At 39.7% G+C, this 15,750-nt stretch overlaps 1 protein-coding gene across 2 annotated transcripts in view; it reads right to left on the reverse strand.

The window, feature by feature from the left end:
* The window catches only part of TPK1 (thiamin pyrophosphokinase 1), a 341,274-nt gene that overhangs the window by 153,605 nt on the left and 171,919 nt on the right, over positions 1-15,750 (reverse strand). Inside the window, exon 4 of one of the 2 annotated variants that reach the window (XM_051611450.1) lies at positions 13,807-13,879. The exons of the other annotated variant lie outside the window; for it this stretch is intronic. Within the exon in view, the coding sequence (XP_051467410.1) occupies positions 13,807-13,879 (73 nt within the window). The remainder of the gene's footprint in view (positions 1-13,806; positions 13,880-15,750) is intronic. 2 annotated transcript variants of the gene reach the window in all.

The following is a 15,750-nucleotide window of genomic DNA, read 5'->3' on the forward strand; positions in this document are numbered from 1 at the left end:
TCATTTTATTCACACCTGAAAGAGCAAATAAACCATTCTACTTTTTTCAAACCTAAGCATTGAACTGAAGTCAAATGACTACAATACAAAAACAATAATAATAAAAAATCTCTGAATCTACAGTAGACCTCTATCAAAAGCTTCTTTAGTTTACACTAGGCTCTAAATGCTAAACTATTAATGTGGCCAGTTCTGTCTGTTCCCCTTAAACTTTAAACAGTCCATATTTAAAAACCTTTACTCTGAATGATTTAAAACTAAACTGAAGAATTTATTAACAAAGCCCCACATTTTTCACTTTAATTAGATCTACTCTTCAAAAGAAATGTATGAATTCAGTGAAATACAAATCCTGTGGTTTTATCTCTCAAATAAGTTTTGTTTGCTTGTTTTAAATGTGTGATAGGAATACAAAAGGTAGCTGCTAAATACTTAAAGGTACAGAGAGAACACAGTATGTTTCTAAAGTGGATACTCACCAGAGATGCCTGACAAGCAGACTTTAAAAACTGTATTATCTGCCAAGACAGCAACTAGAAGAGACCTCCTGTCTCATCACACTTGCTGCCTGCAGTCATATGGAGGTGCATCCCAAACACCCTTCCACTCAATCATCAGAGAGTAAAGATGGGCTCCCTACACTCAGGAACATCAGTTGTTGAAATGACTGTGACGGAACAGCCTCATCAGTATCACTTTCAAGGACAGCTTGCCATTTAGAAAGCATGTCAGTGTACAGTACAACTCCTTATTACACAAATACATCTAATTAATGAGTTTCTGAAGATGCCATTTCAAAGCCTGGTTCTTCTGTCATGTTTCAATTCAGATTTTTGGGACCAGCCATAATGCTCTTACTTTGTTCGTAACTCAGACAAAACTCCCAACAAGAACAGCTTAGGTGTAGTCCTTTTAAACTAGTGAAACATTGGAAGTAGGGATGGAGAAATAGTATAGGAGAGCAGTATGGATTGCTGTGTAAAGAAATAAATGATCCAGTGACAGGTAACAGGACAGGGAGGCACTGTCCCTTATATTACCTTCTGTGCAACTTCTTCGAAAGTGAATTTAACTAAAGGAGAAGGAGTGTAAACACAAGTAAGATGATTTAGGGACAGTTCACCTTTACAAAATTTTCCAGTATTTCTCAAACTATATCAGAGTTATCCTAACCTTTCAAAGCATCTTGAGTTAGCCACAAAAGTACATCACATAAGTGATATACAGTGCTCCCCAAGGAACCTTAAAACTTTTTGTACTATTTCCTTCCTGAATCTAACCACTTATTGTACATTGGTGCCTCTCTCCTGCTCCACCACTCTTTCTGCCACAAGGAATTCTGAGCTATTCTACAGCACCTATAAACTGTCAACCCATACCTCAATTTTTCACACTGTACAGAACCAAGTTCAAGAAGAGCTTGTCAAAAAACATAAAATCCAATTTTCTTTCCCGTCTTACTTTATTTCTCTACCTATGCACTGTATCCAGAAAGTGATAGTCAATAGATCCTTCTCAAACTGGCAACTGGTCACAAGCGGGGTCCCCCAGGGATAATACTGGGCCTAATGCTGTTTAACATCTTCATAAGTGAGCTGGATGTTGGAATGAAGAGCACCCTGATGAAGTTTGCTAACAACACCAAGATGAGTGGAGAGGTTGACACTCTGGAAGGCAGACTCACCCTCCAGGATGGCATAAACAGGCTGGAGGAGTGGGCTAGGAGGAACCTCATGAAGTTCATAGTGGAGAAGTGTAAGGGACTTGGGAACACATAACCCAGGAGTGCGTTTCAGGCTGGACAGCCACCCTGTGGAAAGAGATCTGGGGATCTTGGTGGATAACAGGCTCAACATGAGTGAACAGTGTGCTGCAGTGGCAAAGAAAGCCAACAGGATGCTGGGCTGCATCAACAAGGGCATCACCAGCAGAGATAAAGAAGTAATCATTCTGCTCTACTCAGCACTTGTCAGCCCACACTTGGAGTATTGTGTTCAGTTTTGGTCCCTGCTCTACAAAAAGGATGCGGACAGGCTGGAGAGGGTCCAGAGAAGGACCACAAGGATGATCAGAGGACTGGAGGACCTGCCATGTGAGGAGAGGCTGAGAAAACTGGGTTTGTTCAGCCTTGAGAAAAGAAGGCTTTGGCGAGACCTTATTACCATGTTGCAGCACTTACAGGGTGGCTACCAAGAAGATGAAGACTCCCTGTTTACAAGGAGTCAGAGGGAAAAGACAAGGGGTCATGGGCACAAGTTGCTCCTGGGGAGATTCCGATTGGACAAGAGATAAATTTGTCACCACGAGGACAGTCAAACATTGGAATAGTCTCCCAAGGGAAGTGGTAGATTCCCCCACGTTGGACAATTTTAAGTCTGAGCTTGACAGGGTGCTGGGCCACCTCATATAAACTACAGTAGTACCTAGAAAGGTTGGACCAGATCATCCTTAGGTCCCTTCCAACCTGGCATTCTATGACACTTGCACTTCAGGTCTGCGAGGCATTTAGGCGTCGCACTGACACAAAACATGTTACACCGGGCTGTCCCGTGTTCTGTACAGGATGATACAGTCACAGAGGAATCACTGGTTTTCACTCCGAATGCCATGTAATCTCTGTTTCCTCTGCTAAGATGCCACTGTTCAAAATCCTGAAAGTCTCACAATTTTTCACAGCCTTAAAATTATCTGAAAAGTTTTCAAATTCATTGCTTACTTTGCTTTAATTACTCTAATAGAGGAACTGAGCTATCTTCATGGCTTTCGGGCTTTGCTCTGCAGACAGCTGTCTGGGGGATCACCCATTCTGAACATTCTGCCTCAATCAGAGGAAATGCTGTTGACTTGGGACGGGAGCAGCACTTCAGAGCAGGACACTGGTCGGCTGTGGCTCCTGCAGACCTGCTGCACGGCATCACACATTCTTTGGAAGCCTGGTGCTGTGGACTACAATCAACACCTTATCACAGACTCCAGTCAATTGCAACAAGCCACTTATTTTTGTTGAAAAAGTGTTCCAAAAGACTTTCCAGTGAAGCGAGGAGCTTCTTTTACATCTAAGGCAGGAATTTGACTCATACTTTATTTCAGGCACTGAATCTCTGAAAGTTCCCAGCTAGTAGGGTGCTCTTACACGGAAGGGGAGCAAAGCAGAAAGAAACTGAGTCTGGTCACAGACCCTATGCATTGCTGAGGGCAGATTCATTCAAACCACATGAAATGGTAAAATTGGAGGGGAGGGGTGTCTGCCTTGGCTGGACTGTTCCTACCTCTTCCCTGGGAGTGACTCTGTGGCAGCTGCTCACTATCAATCAGCCCAGGGCTGCAAACCACAATCAAGGCAGTACACTGAGGGCGACACAAGGACTCAATCATGCAGAACATTTTAAACTTGGTAATTGAAGGCACAATACATGATTTAATCCATAACCGCCTGGGGTGAGGGGGATTTGGCTTGTTCAAACACTCAACAGATTACAAAAAACATGTGAAAACTTCCCCATTCCGCTCTTCAAGATCAAGCCAAAACTGCTCCAGCAGCTGTTGTTAAAAATCCCTTGTAATGCCCTGCCCCTCAGACCAGACTACACTTGCTCAAGGTCTGATGGTTGCAGAGCTCTTTTGGAAGAGTAATGGAGCTTTTAACATGGAAAAAAACTTTCAAGGAGTTTCTGAGCCCCTCCACCCTCCCTCCTATTTTATCCCATCAGAGGGAGAATAAAAAAGGAGTTGAACTGTGATATTCCCAGTTTCCTCCCAGCATATATGCCCCAATTCCAGTCTATGTTGAGTTCAAGATATTGACAACATTACCTTAGGAAATAAAATATTGTTTTGTAACCACTCTAGAGACCTTCCCCCACATTCAGCTGTGCAAGCAACTGTCTGTGCCAGATCAGAAATGCACCTCTGCAGGGATGTTAGGTATTGATGTTTGCTCCTAAAACCTGTGATAAATAGAGGATACAAACCACCTTCTGATGCCTGAACATGCTCCCCTACTGCCCCTCTTACCATTTCCACTAGGAAATGTATCTTAAAAGTCCCCAAAACTACACCTATGTTTGATCTGAAGACAGACAGATACAGTCCCATCCTGTGAGCAATATCATCCCATCAAATTGTCTAAGAAAAGGCTGACATGCTCAGAAGTATTTTTGAGGCAGGACCCACATAAGTCACCAGTGGACATAGGAAAAGGGGATAGGACCACACAGACCATTACAGGGTATTGTTCATTCCCTCTCTTCACAGCAAATTGCTTAGTGCAAAGCCAATGCTAGAAGTACAGGAGTCCCAGCTGGGACAGTAATATTCAGCAGTTATTAGTCTGTTGCAAACCCTGAGATGTCCCTGAGATAGGCAGGTCTCCAATTTTGACCATTTCCTACAAATATTTCAATGGTGATTAAAATATAAAGTATCTAAGCCACTAATGTATAGCGGCTGTACTTCACTGTACATTGAAACAGTAGATGGTGAAGGAAACAAATGTTAGACTTTACCTGCATATTGGTAACTCAAAAGAGTCTGGCTTTTAAATGCCAGAATAGAACAGAGATGGGTCACAATAAACAATTATATCCTATGTTTAATCCCTACTCTGTTCTCTAAGGGTGTTTTCCTACTGCTGAGCTTGAAAGAAGGAAGGTCTTCTTCAGTTCTCAGAAGAAGGCTCCTCTTGAAGGCTACACTTTTATCAATTCAATGGAAATCTGGTCATGTCAGCAAGTAATTTATAGTAAAGTGCAAATTCCTTACTTGAAGGGTTATTATCAATTAAGTGCAAAGTAAATACTTACTAAATTAGTTGTTTCAGTTGGGTTAACAGTTGATTAGACACATACATTGCAGCAGCAGCTGCTGCAGAATTTGTACAAAACAGTCTTAACACCTTTAAATTTACTGTAAATACATTCCAACTTCCATTTCAGTTATTTATGTTTTAAACTTCTTTTATGATTTTCTATTCTTCAGCTGACAAAACTCCTATCAAAGCTTGGTCAAGGACAGGATAAACATAGGTCCTCCTATTTTAACTTCAAACAAAAACGTTTTAAAATAATAGAAAGAACCCCAAAAACCAACCATGCTGCACCCATTCCTAATAAACTGAAAAATCATACTTTTAGATTAGAAAAAAAACATTTCCATGTGTGTGTGCTTATCTTATCACACTCATTTTTTCATGGCTGTAAAAAAATGACAGCAGAACTAATTTGCTGATGTGCTAGGGAAATGTTTCTATTTCTATCCAGTTCTCTTTCCTATCCTCAGCTGACGTTACTTTTATTTTTCTCTCTTAAAATTCTCAGCTTTTTCATTTTTCTCTCTTATTCCCAATGGGATGACATGAGCTGTTTCCATTTTTAATTCTACCTCCATATCTGTTTGACTTAAGGAACTTTGACTATTTTAATCAAAGACAAACACTGCTTCTTCAAATGAAGGAATCCAACAGCACACCAGAATTGAAACTCATTCACACTGGTCCTGAGAATCTCCAGGTATCAGTCAAGCTTCCTGCACAGTCAGTTTATCAAACCTTCCTCCAGCTCCTCTTCGCTGGGCTCTACTGAGCACTTAGGAAAACAGCAGAATTGAAACAGAAAAGCAGAGCTCCACATGCTTACTGATGACAGTGAAAACAGCAAGAGCCCAGGAGTGTATTATAGTCAGGAAATACAAGTCAGAAAAATTAAAAACAGAGGTACCAAGAACGGTAAGGATGAGGAATATCCCAATTTGCAGAGCCTTCCCCATCCACCTCCTCTTCCTCTCCAGCCCAAGAGTAAACCCTCCTACTCTGCAGTGAGCAACAGACTGCATCTTGTCACTCTGCTTCTAACAGATCTGCCTGCTCTTTGAGAAGATGCACAACAGAGTAACTTGCAGAGGCTGCCAAGCTTCTTCTTTTAAAATTGTAGCATCAGGATTTTGGGGATCTCCATCTCATTTTATGAGTACATTTGTGTGCCTGTTGTTGGCCACAGTTGTGTTTCCGCTGGCTAACGGGCTCTCCCACAACAGAATCAGCTTGCAAATCACCCAGGGCGCTTGGGCTGAACTTGGGAGTTTGCAGCAACATTTTAGGATTTGCAAGGCTGTGGGTTCTGCAGCTTTGTTAGAAACTGGCCTAAGTAGCAGTCCATAGGCATGGACAGCAACCTCTGTACTCCAGGAACAATTTTATTTTAAATTCGCTAAAAAGAATGGATGAATAAATCCCACTTTCATCTAAAAAGACCTATCATCTGAGTCTCCAACTAGTACCATTTTAAAGCTGTCTCTTTTGTGTGAAGAGGCTTAATCACAAAATAACTCTGTCCAATTTCTTTCTCCAGATTAAGCTGTCATTGTTTAAAACACCTTTTTTGCTCCTTGCACTGGAAATGAAGTTAATTAAATACATTTCTATTTTTTAAACTTTTCTGTTATTTTCTCAATCACAGGCTGACAGACCAGAGTAATGACTTCTTTCAGAGATTAACACCAGATTACATTTTTTAAAACTCTTGGAAGTAACTGAAACGTCTGTTGCAATATAGATTCTATCCTTTCCCCTCCTTGGGCCATAACCAATGAAAGGGAGATATAAATCTGATACTGCAACAAAATATTAAATGGAAATTGGATGCAAGACTAAAATACCACCAGCATAATTTTTGTTATACAGTGCACTCTTTCTTGCACATTCCACTGTCAGGCAGCTGAGGTTCAGCTAAGGCACTTGAGAGGAGAAAGAAAACAACTTGCAACCTGCAAACTGTCATCTCAAACCTAAGCAAAAGAAAGACAAACCACCTCTAATAAAAGTCTGATCTCTTAATTTCTATCTGCTGTCTCCCAAAGCTACACAACAAGCAGAAAAATACTGCAAAGGAAAATAGAGTAGCACTTATTTTAAGGGATGAGAACCTGGTAAAACTGCATTCTCTAGCCTAACAGATAAATTAGGGCCTGACTCAGGTCCTAATAAATGTACACAGTGAGTCTCAATGACCTCAAAACTCACTGAACCTGAATGATATTATATTGATCTTACAACACAAGTAGGTCTTAGCTGTTTCTAGAGGTTTGAAAGGAGAGATGTGCAACTCCAAGAAATAACATACACCCCCCCCCCCCATTAATCTTATCTGCATTTAAACAGATACATTGTTTTATGGAAACTGCTACCTTAGTGAAAGCATAAAGTGTGATATTAAGAACTGGACAGAGATTTATCTTGGTTTTGTTTTTCACCAGCCATTAAACATATATTAACTCAGCAGAACACAAAACATCTGTACACGCTCTACATAATTTTAAGCCATAAGTTTGACAGTATATGCAACATTCCATTTATTTACCTGTGCAAACAGACACCTATGTACCTACAGAAATATTAGTATATACTAATACAATCAGAATGGTAGTGAAAAAACGGTTGAAGTATGTTCCTCTGCAAAATTCAGGAAATCAAATGGGACTATCAAAAGTCAAGCACAAAACCAAAAAAACATATCCAAAAGACAGATATTCTTCCCAGTACACACTTAGACTGGGGAACATGTTGCCACATTTTCTTGGTGGATACTTGCACAGTCTCATCTACATAGCTTGAAGAAAAGCGTGTAGACTGATTTGGGGTAAAAAATAAATCAATTTATGAAGCAATTAACACAAAGATGCCTCCTCTGACTTAGGAAAACTTTAAGCCTTATATGACTTGGAGATGAAAACGAGTATCAAAGAAGCATCACTGTGCATGCAGATGCTTTCTAAGATACTCTATACCGGCCCAGACGAGACCAAACACTGGCTGAATGAACCTCTGGTCCGACCTAGTCTGATTGTCTGTCATGTTCACCTTGACAAATGTGCCACTGAGCACCATATCTCTAACAAATTGATGACATTTCTGCAACATTATATTACTTTTGTTTGGCGTGAATAAGGAATCCACATAACCCAAACCACCCACACAACTCACTTGGAAATGTGATCTTGACAAGACCTTTTGACACACTATTCAAGAATGAAACCATTTTATGAAAGCCACCCTTGAATGACATAAGTAAGACATACAGAAAGTTTCCAGTCCAAAATCCTAAATGGCATATTTTAGTCACATACAGTTTGAACTACTAATAACAGGATTATCTCAGCCCTATAATCATTTTAACTTAATGAATCTCTATATCAATACACTGAGGCTCTTTAAATTAACATACATCAGTAGAAAAAAAATTACAGCTTATAACTTGGTTTTAAGTCCAGGCAGGACTGGGCACCCTCAACACATCAGAAGCTAAACTGAGGTAGGCACAGCACTTTTTACAGTTGTCAGAGATGTCTTCAGCAGGACACACAAAACAAGGGATTGCTTGAAAGCTTAAGTGGTGATTGTCAAGTAGGAGTAGTCTGTTCAACAGCAAGACTGAACTGTTTCAGATCCACCAGCCCAACTCCTACAGCTCCTTCTGAAACCTTAAAACCTCTCACAAAGAAATCAGGCCCTAAAATGAACTCTGTTTTCTTAGAAAACTGTTCAATCTAACAAGAATGCTTTAAATGAGTCCAACTTCTTAATATTTGAAGTCCCATTCTGCATTAAAAATTAGTTTTAGAAAGGATAAAAGGTAAATTAGTCACGAAAAAAAAAATTAAACATATTTAATTAAAAATAATAATATAACTGAGGGAAACCAGTTAACACTGTGAGTTTTGAAAATGCTTACATATTTTGGCCTCAGAAAGAAAGCAGGAAATATGACACAAAAATATGAAGTTTAGCAAGAAAGTTTAGAAGTTAGAGAGGTGCACAAGCACTATTTCACTGCTATAAACACATTTTGTAAATCTACAAAAAAAAGACAATACCCACAACATACCTATTAAGCATTTTTACAGCCCTGATAAACATTAAACCCTGAAAATGTAATGGAAGAAGGAAAAGGAAAGTGCTACAGCTGCGAATTACTTGCAAAAAGAAGCAGCTCTATGGGTCTTAAAAAGGAAACAACAGAAAAGGCAGTGGACTTCTTTACAAGTTCACAGCACTTAATTACAGATCTGAAGAAGAGACTACTAAGTCTACAGAAGCCTTTTAAAGCACGTAATATTTGCTTAGTGGAAAAGCCAAACTATTTTTTTTACTAAATGGCTTGATTTGGATTTCTAAGGGCACTGGATTCAAGCTTCTGCTTCTAGGCGTAAGTACAGATTTGTTATGGTTTTAGATAATGTCTTTGGTCTCAAAAGTTCAGAAACTAAGTCTTGCTTGAGTCATAACAATACAAATTGCTGCTTTAACTTCAAGTAATGTTTTAAAGGTTTCAATAATAGAAACATTCAGCAAAAGCAAGAAATTGATTAAACTGCAATGACAGAAATATCACCACAAGTCCTCTCTGGTTTCTGCAGTGTCATTTCCAATGCACTTCAGACTGAAGCGTGAAAGATTGCCAGTGCATCTGTTATGGAACCATATGAACATGCACATTTATCATTCATGTACAAAAACTCTCTTCAATAACTGTTTAAACAATGACAGAAAACATACAGAATAAAGAATATTGATTTGCTATTCTTTACCTTTCATTTTTAGCGCAATTTGATTTAAAAAGGAAAATTTAAACATGATATTCCATTTTTAGATGTGGTGCAATTTCATCCAGATTTACATTTAACTCCTTAACAAATGGGGAAAATAATCAGCAATTTTTAACATAAAGAATAAAAGACTACAAGTACCTACTTGACAAGCCAATGAGACAGGAAGTGCAGAAAATAAGAAGGAAAGCTGAACAACATATGAAGCCTGCTTACTTACTCTTTCCCCAAAGCATAACATGCCTAACACATACACATTCCACTGATAAGTCTATTACACAATTAATTTCCAACACAACTGAATACTAGCACTTTTGCCTTTAGATCTCTTCCCTATTGCATGCCAAACCTAACAGAGATAAATGGATTTACCTGCTTCATGTTTATGAACCTTATTTCAATAAGGTTCCTCAACACCATGGCAATAATCCTACTTAAGGGTAAGTGGAAACACTTGCCATGTAATCCTTGCTCAACTAAAAACACTGGAGGCATTGGCTTAAAGGTATCCATTCCCATAAACCATTTGGCTTCAGGAATCTGTATGTCATGTTTTCTGTAATGGCATAAATCTGCTCTTGCTCTCATCACTTAAATGAGGCAATAAAACCTTTTGAGTCTAGCAGCATCATCTTGGCATGAAGCTGGTGTGATGGAGGAGTCCGGCCTGTTGTTTTTTCATGATGATGACACAACTGCTTACAGACAACACTTCAGAGAACCATAATTAATTTCACACACTGCATTTAATACTCCCTCTTCTTACCCAGCACTACACTAGGCTGTCTTTGACACAATGAGTATGTTTCATAACTCAATTCTTAACGTCCATAACCTATACTACGTAAAACTAACTCCTCTTAACCAGTGGCATGTTATCTTCAGATAGATAAAAGAAGTAACGATGTATTAATTTCTGTTGATATGAGTAGCTTTTATTAAAATAAAAAAGAAGGAAAATCACTTTAATTCCTCATATAAAATAAATCAGTGCAACTGAAATACTGAAGGAACCTCCAGCTCCTTTAGCACCACTTGCCCTTCACCTGGAAGATGACTCTACAGCATTCAAGTCAGACTTAAGGGACAGAAAAGTCAGCATGACTTTTCCCTGTACATCATACATAAAAGCAGATGGGAATGCAGAGGGTGAATACATCTCAACGCTTGCTGCTTGCTTCACTTTCCTTCATATTCACTCCATGCATGTAATAGTTCCTCCTTTCTGCTGGCCATAATGAATTGGTTATATCTGTACAAAAAGAATACAAACCCCCACACCCCCATTTCCTTGATGGTCACAGTAATGTTACAGTCAGAAGGCAGAGCTCTTGACATACCCCAAGTAAGCGTCTTCAAAAAGTGTCACTTTTCCTTTGTGTAACATTTTGGAATAAGTTACATTAGGTATATATAGAAAAAAAAAGCAAGGAGCACCAAGAAACGAAAATCTACACTACAGTATAAAATACTCTACACAGAAAGTGAGTTTTGATGAATCTAAAATCATAACTACAATGTCATTACTAACCCTGGCCTGGCAGCAACTCAAGACAGGTGAATATGGCCAGGAAAATTTCCTGTACTTGATGGAATGGGAAACGTGGCTTGTCAGTAAATGGGAGCAGAAGCATTAGGAATTCCTACAAAGTATTATTGCTACTTCGTGATGAAGACCTAAAGCCCTGAAAAAGTTTTCCTAGAGACACATTTCAAAGGAAAAGTAAATATTTAGTTGTCTGATGGTAATGTGCCCAACTTCAAAGAAGCCCAGATAACTAATGACATTCTTGATACTAACCTGGGCAAATGAAACTGGAGTAACATCACATGATGAAGGTACATGCTTTCATGTAATTCTGTCTGATAAGAAATGTTCAGGCTTTTCATTTGAGCAAAGGTGACTATTTGGAAGCAAGCCTGTGGAAGGCTGTGGGCGCATGCCAATCAAGCAGTTGATGACAAAGATCAAAAGCTAGCATGGCAAAGGGCTTTATTTTGTACAGGGAAATACTGATCAGTAAGTCAGCAGGTGTGCTTTCTGTGGATTCTCATCCACTTCCTCACTGAAAACAGCAACATTACGTCACCCTAAGCTTTGCTAGAACAATTCTTCTGTTTTCCCCTTCATAATCATCAGCACTGGATACAAGAGGATGTTTGTAAACCACCCAGTAATACTATTGCTGTACTTCTCTCAAGGCAATGGCACTATGCTGATCTACTCACCTGAAGTTCTCTCACAGCCTATTTTAAGCAGTTCTAACTTATTCTGGGTCATCAACACACAACACTGACACATGACAGTGACTTTGGAAATTGCCTGGACTAGAGAAGGTACTTTACTGGGCAAGACACTTTACAAGAAAAGACACAAACATCTCTCTCGAAATCCTGTATTATATTACATATTTTGCTCAAGACTTCCTTAGACATCCACCCATATTTACCCTTCTAATTTTCTGACTACAGAAGTTTTAATTTCAAAATGCAAAAAATATTTTCCCTACCACATACACCCAAACGTAAAATTCTAAAGTCAGACTGCATTTTCCTCAGTCATGTGTGAGGACCCCATAGAAGGATCCTATAGGCTAGATTATGCTCTTTTTTTTTATACCTTCACCATCCTGATGAAATACTGCTTCCTTTACAGCCTACTAGCCCAGCACTTGCATGGGTGTCTTAACTTTGTATGAAGCAGAATGGTTCACTGCATGTTCACAGAGAAGATGTAAAGTGCACATCAACAGTCAGCTACAAGGGAGCTGACAGAAGAGATGCTATGGCCAGAAAAGCAATCCCCATTAAAAACGTGAAACTCGTTTAGCTCATCTTATCCCTTTCCATAGCCTACTGTATTCTTCTCCCTCCTACCACTTCCATCTTCCCTCTCTGCTGAACAACCCTCAACCCACATTCTTTGGTCACCTACCCAAGCAGCTTATATAAGCATTAATACCCACTTCCATGCCAAACGGAGCAGTGCCTTTTGTCATTTCCCCATTTACTCATAGATCATTACTTTCTAGTCTGTAATGAACAGCATTCATCCCAAGGTTTTTATTTTATTTTCTCTCCCCAAACTGTAACCTAAAGATTCCCAAGGATTCTTCTTGAGCTCTTCTCCCAAGTTAGACAGCCATCGCACACTTCTCCCTTCTAAGCAATGAAGTAAAACATGGAAAAAAACACACACAGTGTTCAGAGAGGGATTAAAACCCAGTCCTACATGCTCCTCCAGTCTTCCCCTCACAGTCCAAAACCTTTTCTTCTAACCATTTGATCCCAAGTCCATCAGGGAAGATCCTAGGGAAATTTCAGCCTCATACTTTGAATTAGCAACAGACAGATCATGGACCTCTAAGTCCACTAGCTCAAGGGTTCAAACACTGCTGTTGCAAGTGCAGCCTATTGCAAAGGCAAGCTGGCACAATGAGGTGAACTCTAAATTTGCAGAAACCTTCTGTCCAAGACGTGAGGATAAAGCACTGCACTAGGCACAAAAACCTACCTAGGAGGGCAGGCAAAACTTTAAATGCCAGATAGTTAGCTAAAGGCAGAACTTTGAGCCCTAAGACCTAAGAAATGTGAGTTTACATTTATCCTGCTCGCTAGAAAAGTAGGGTTACACTGGGCATAAATTAATGTCTGCAGGAATGTGTTCAAAAATCCATTACAGATGGCACTCCACCAGTGAAGCACAGAAGTAGTCAGGGCATAATTCAATGCTTCAGTGGGTGATGAAAGAGACAAATTTCTTCATGTGCAGCTTCCTGCTAAAAAGGTAAAGTCATATCATCAAAAATCACAGAGAAACTCTCTCTAGAAAATCCATGGGTGCCAACCATGGGAAATTAATCTTTATTGCTCCATATCACACTGCACAAAAGAAGTCACAGATTCTTCAGGAATTTTTATCCCAGTTTCTAGTTGCTATAATCTCTAGCAACCTCTGATCCATTTCTTGAGCTGATGCTATGAAACTGCACCTTACACAGGACTTGGGCAGCACTGCACCTCCCGTGTTTACTTCAGACATTAATACAGTGCCTGGCAAAGTACAGTATCTGAGCTTCAAAGGTGCTTCACAACTGAAGTCTCAAAGAAACCAATGAAGCCAGAATCACTTAATGACCAACAGGGACACTAATGGGGTGGATCCTACAATGCTCTAACACACAAACTCATCAAAGAGATTTAATTTACCTTGACCTTGTAGTACTCCTTGACTTCAGGCTCAATGGAATCAAAATCACCACTGATGTAATCAGGCAAGAAGCTGAAAGGAAAGCAATGAGCAGTGAAATGAAAAATTAATCCACCTTACTACATTTAATATTTATTTTCTCAAGAGCGCTAAGGGGTACAAGCATTAAACACTCACGGGAATAGAAGTTAGTTAAAAGCATGTTAAAACAAGAGTTGATATGAGGTGATACAAAATAAGGTAACAGATGAACTGTAAAACTGGCAAATTTAGTGTCCCTTCTTTGCTGAGAGAGCTACACATCACTAAGATGCTCATACCTCTCCCTGCATCAGTAAGGCAAGACTTCTATCTGCATGGCTCTAGAAAGATAACTCTCAGGTATCTTTCAAATGTATCATTCAGTCAGCAAAGCATTTGAAAAAGCCTGAGTGCTGTGTATCCAGCCTCAGAGGATATCAGAGTAGGATAACATTGATACTTCCTGGACTGCTGGTATGCCACAAATGTTCCAAAGATTTGTATTTTAGTTGCTACTGCTGTGATCATCTTTCTGCTCTTCTCCTTGATTATTAAAAATACTCCTCCTCAAATATGGAAGGCAAATGCTTGGTGTTTTTTAGGTCCTTCTTGGATACACAAAATGTGTATGAATTTTATTTCAAATCCTCACCATCCTTTAGACAGTAATGTTGCTGCAAATCAGACAGAAATTGTAATGTTGTTGTATTTATCTCAACTTGCTTCCTGTTTTTTAATTGCAGAATGCATAAAATATTTACTCTATAAATTCTTATCAAAATTATAATGAAACTTCAATGTTGCTACAGAAAGAACAGTCTAAGAATATTATTTTAAAATAAAAAGTTCACAGAAATGTAGCTTTCCACCTTGCAGAATTCCTGGAGTTTTAAGCAGCAGCTAAGAAGACAGGTGAAAGTGTTTCCACTGTTTCAACAGATAAGGCTGAACTGAGTTCTGAAAATAAAGCTGTGATTTCTGCATTTTCTAGCAAGTTAAATACGTGGCTCCTATTCTCCAGTGTTACTGTACTTTACAAGAGGTACAAGAATTCACCAGCAAATTAGTCATGGGGAGTTGGGCAAAGCATATTGGGACATATTTTTCTTCTCAGGATTTTAGAAGAATGCTGCAGGGTCTACAAACTCCCCACATCAGTACAACCTGTACAAAATCTCATGTTTTGGCTTTGTTCAAAGATTTCAAAAGAGACGTGCAATTACTGGCCACCATTTTCTTTGCAAAATTGAAGCTGCTTCAGCAGAAGCTGTTAAGTTCAATTGTTGTATGTTAGTTCATGTGCAACTATGGCATTTCAAATTCACTGCTCTGTGCTACTACCAAGGCTGCTATAAAAGCTGTGTTCTAAAAATAATCTCTCCAAAACTGATGCTTCCACAGACACAGCAGGAGGCAGGGCAGCATCTTCTGCATCGGGTTTTACTGAGGACACAGAAACCAACCAGAATAAATACAAATGCTTCAGTGCTGTTCTACATGCCCAACTCAGAACAGTCCAAAACCAGCAGAAACGAATAAAAATATTAGATTTTCACAGGAAGGGCACTCTCCTTCAAAGGGCAGGGCTCCAAGCTCTTCTGCAGGGCTCAAGGGCACACGTCCTACCAAACAGAGAGGGCAACAGGGTGAGCACACGGTGCAGAGCCGAGACTGCACCTACGGCTGGGAGGTCTGCACCATCCACCCTGCTGGTGACTGATGCCTCCACCCAGACAGAGGTCGTGAGGAAGGAGGTAGCTGCACAAACCACAGGCTGTGGGAAATGGCAAGTCCTCTCCCGCGGGGCAGGGGCTGGGGGCAATCCTAGGTGCAAAAGGTGTGCACAGGTTGAGGACCTTCTGCAGCAGGTTGCTGAACTGCAGGAGATGGTAAGAAGGCTGAGGAATATCAGGGAGGCAGAA

Source organism: Apus apus, chromosome 2 (assembly GCF_020740795.1).
Source record: "Apus apus isolate bApuApu2 chromosome 2, bApuApu2.pri.cur, whole genome shotgun sequence".
NCBI classification, from domain to species: Eukaryota; Metazoa; Chordata; class Aves; order Apodiformes; family Apodidae; genus Apus; species Apus apus.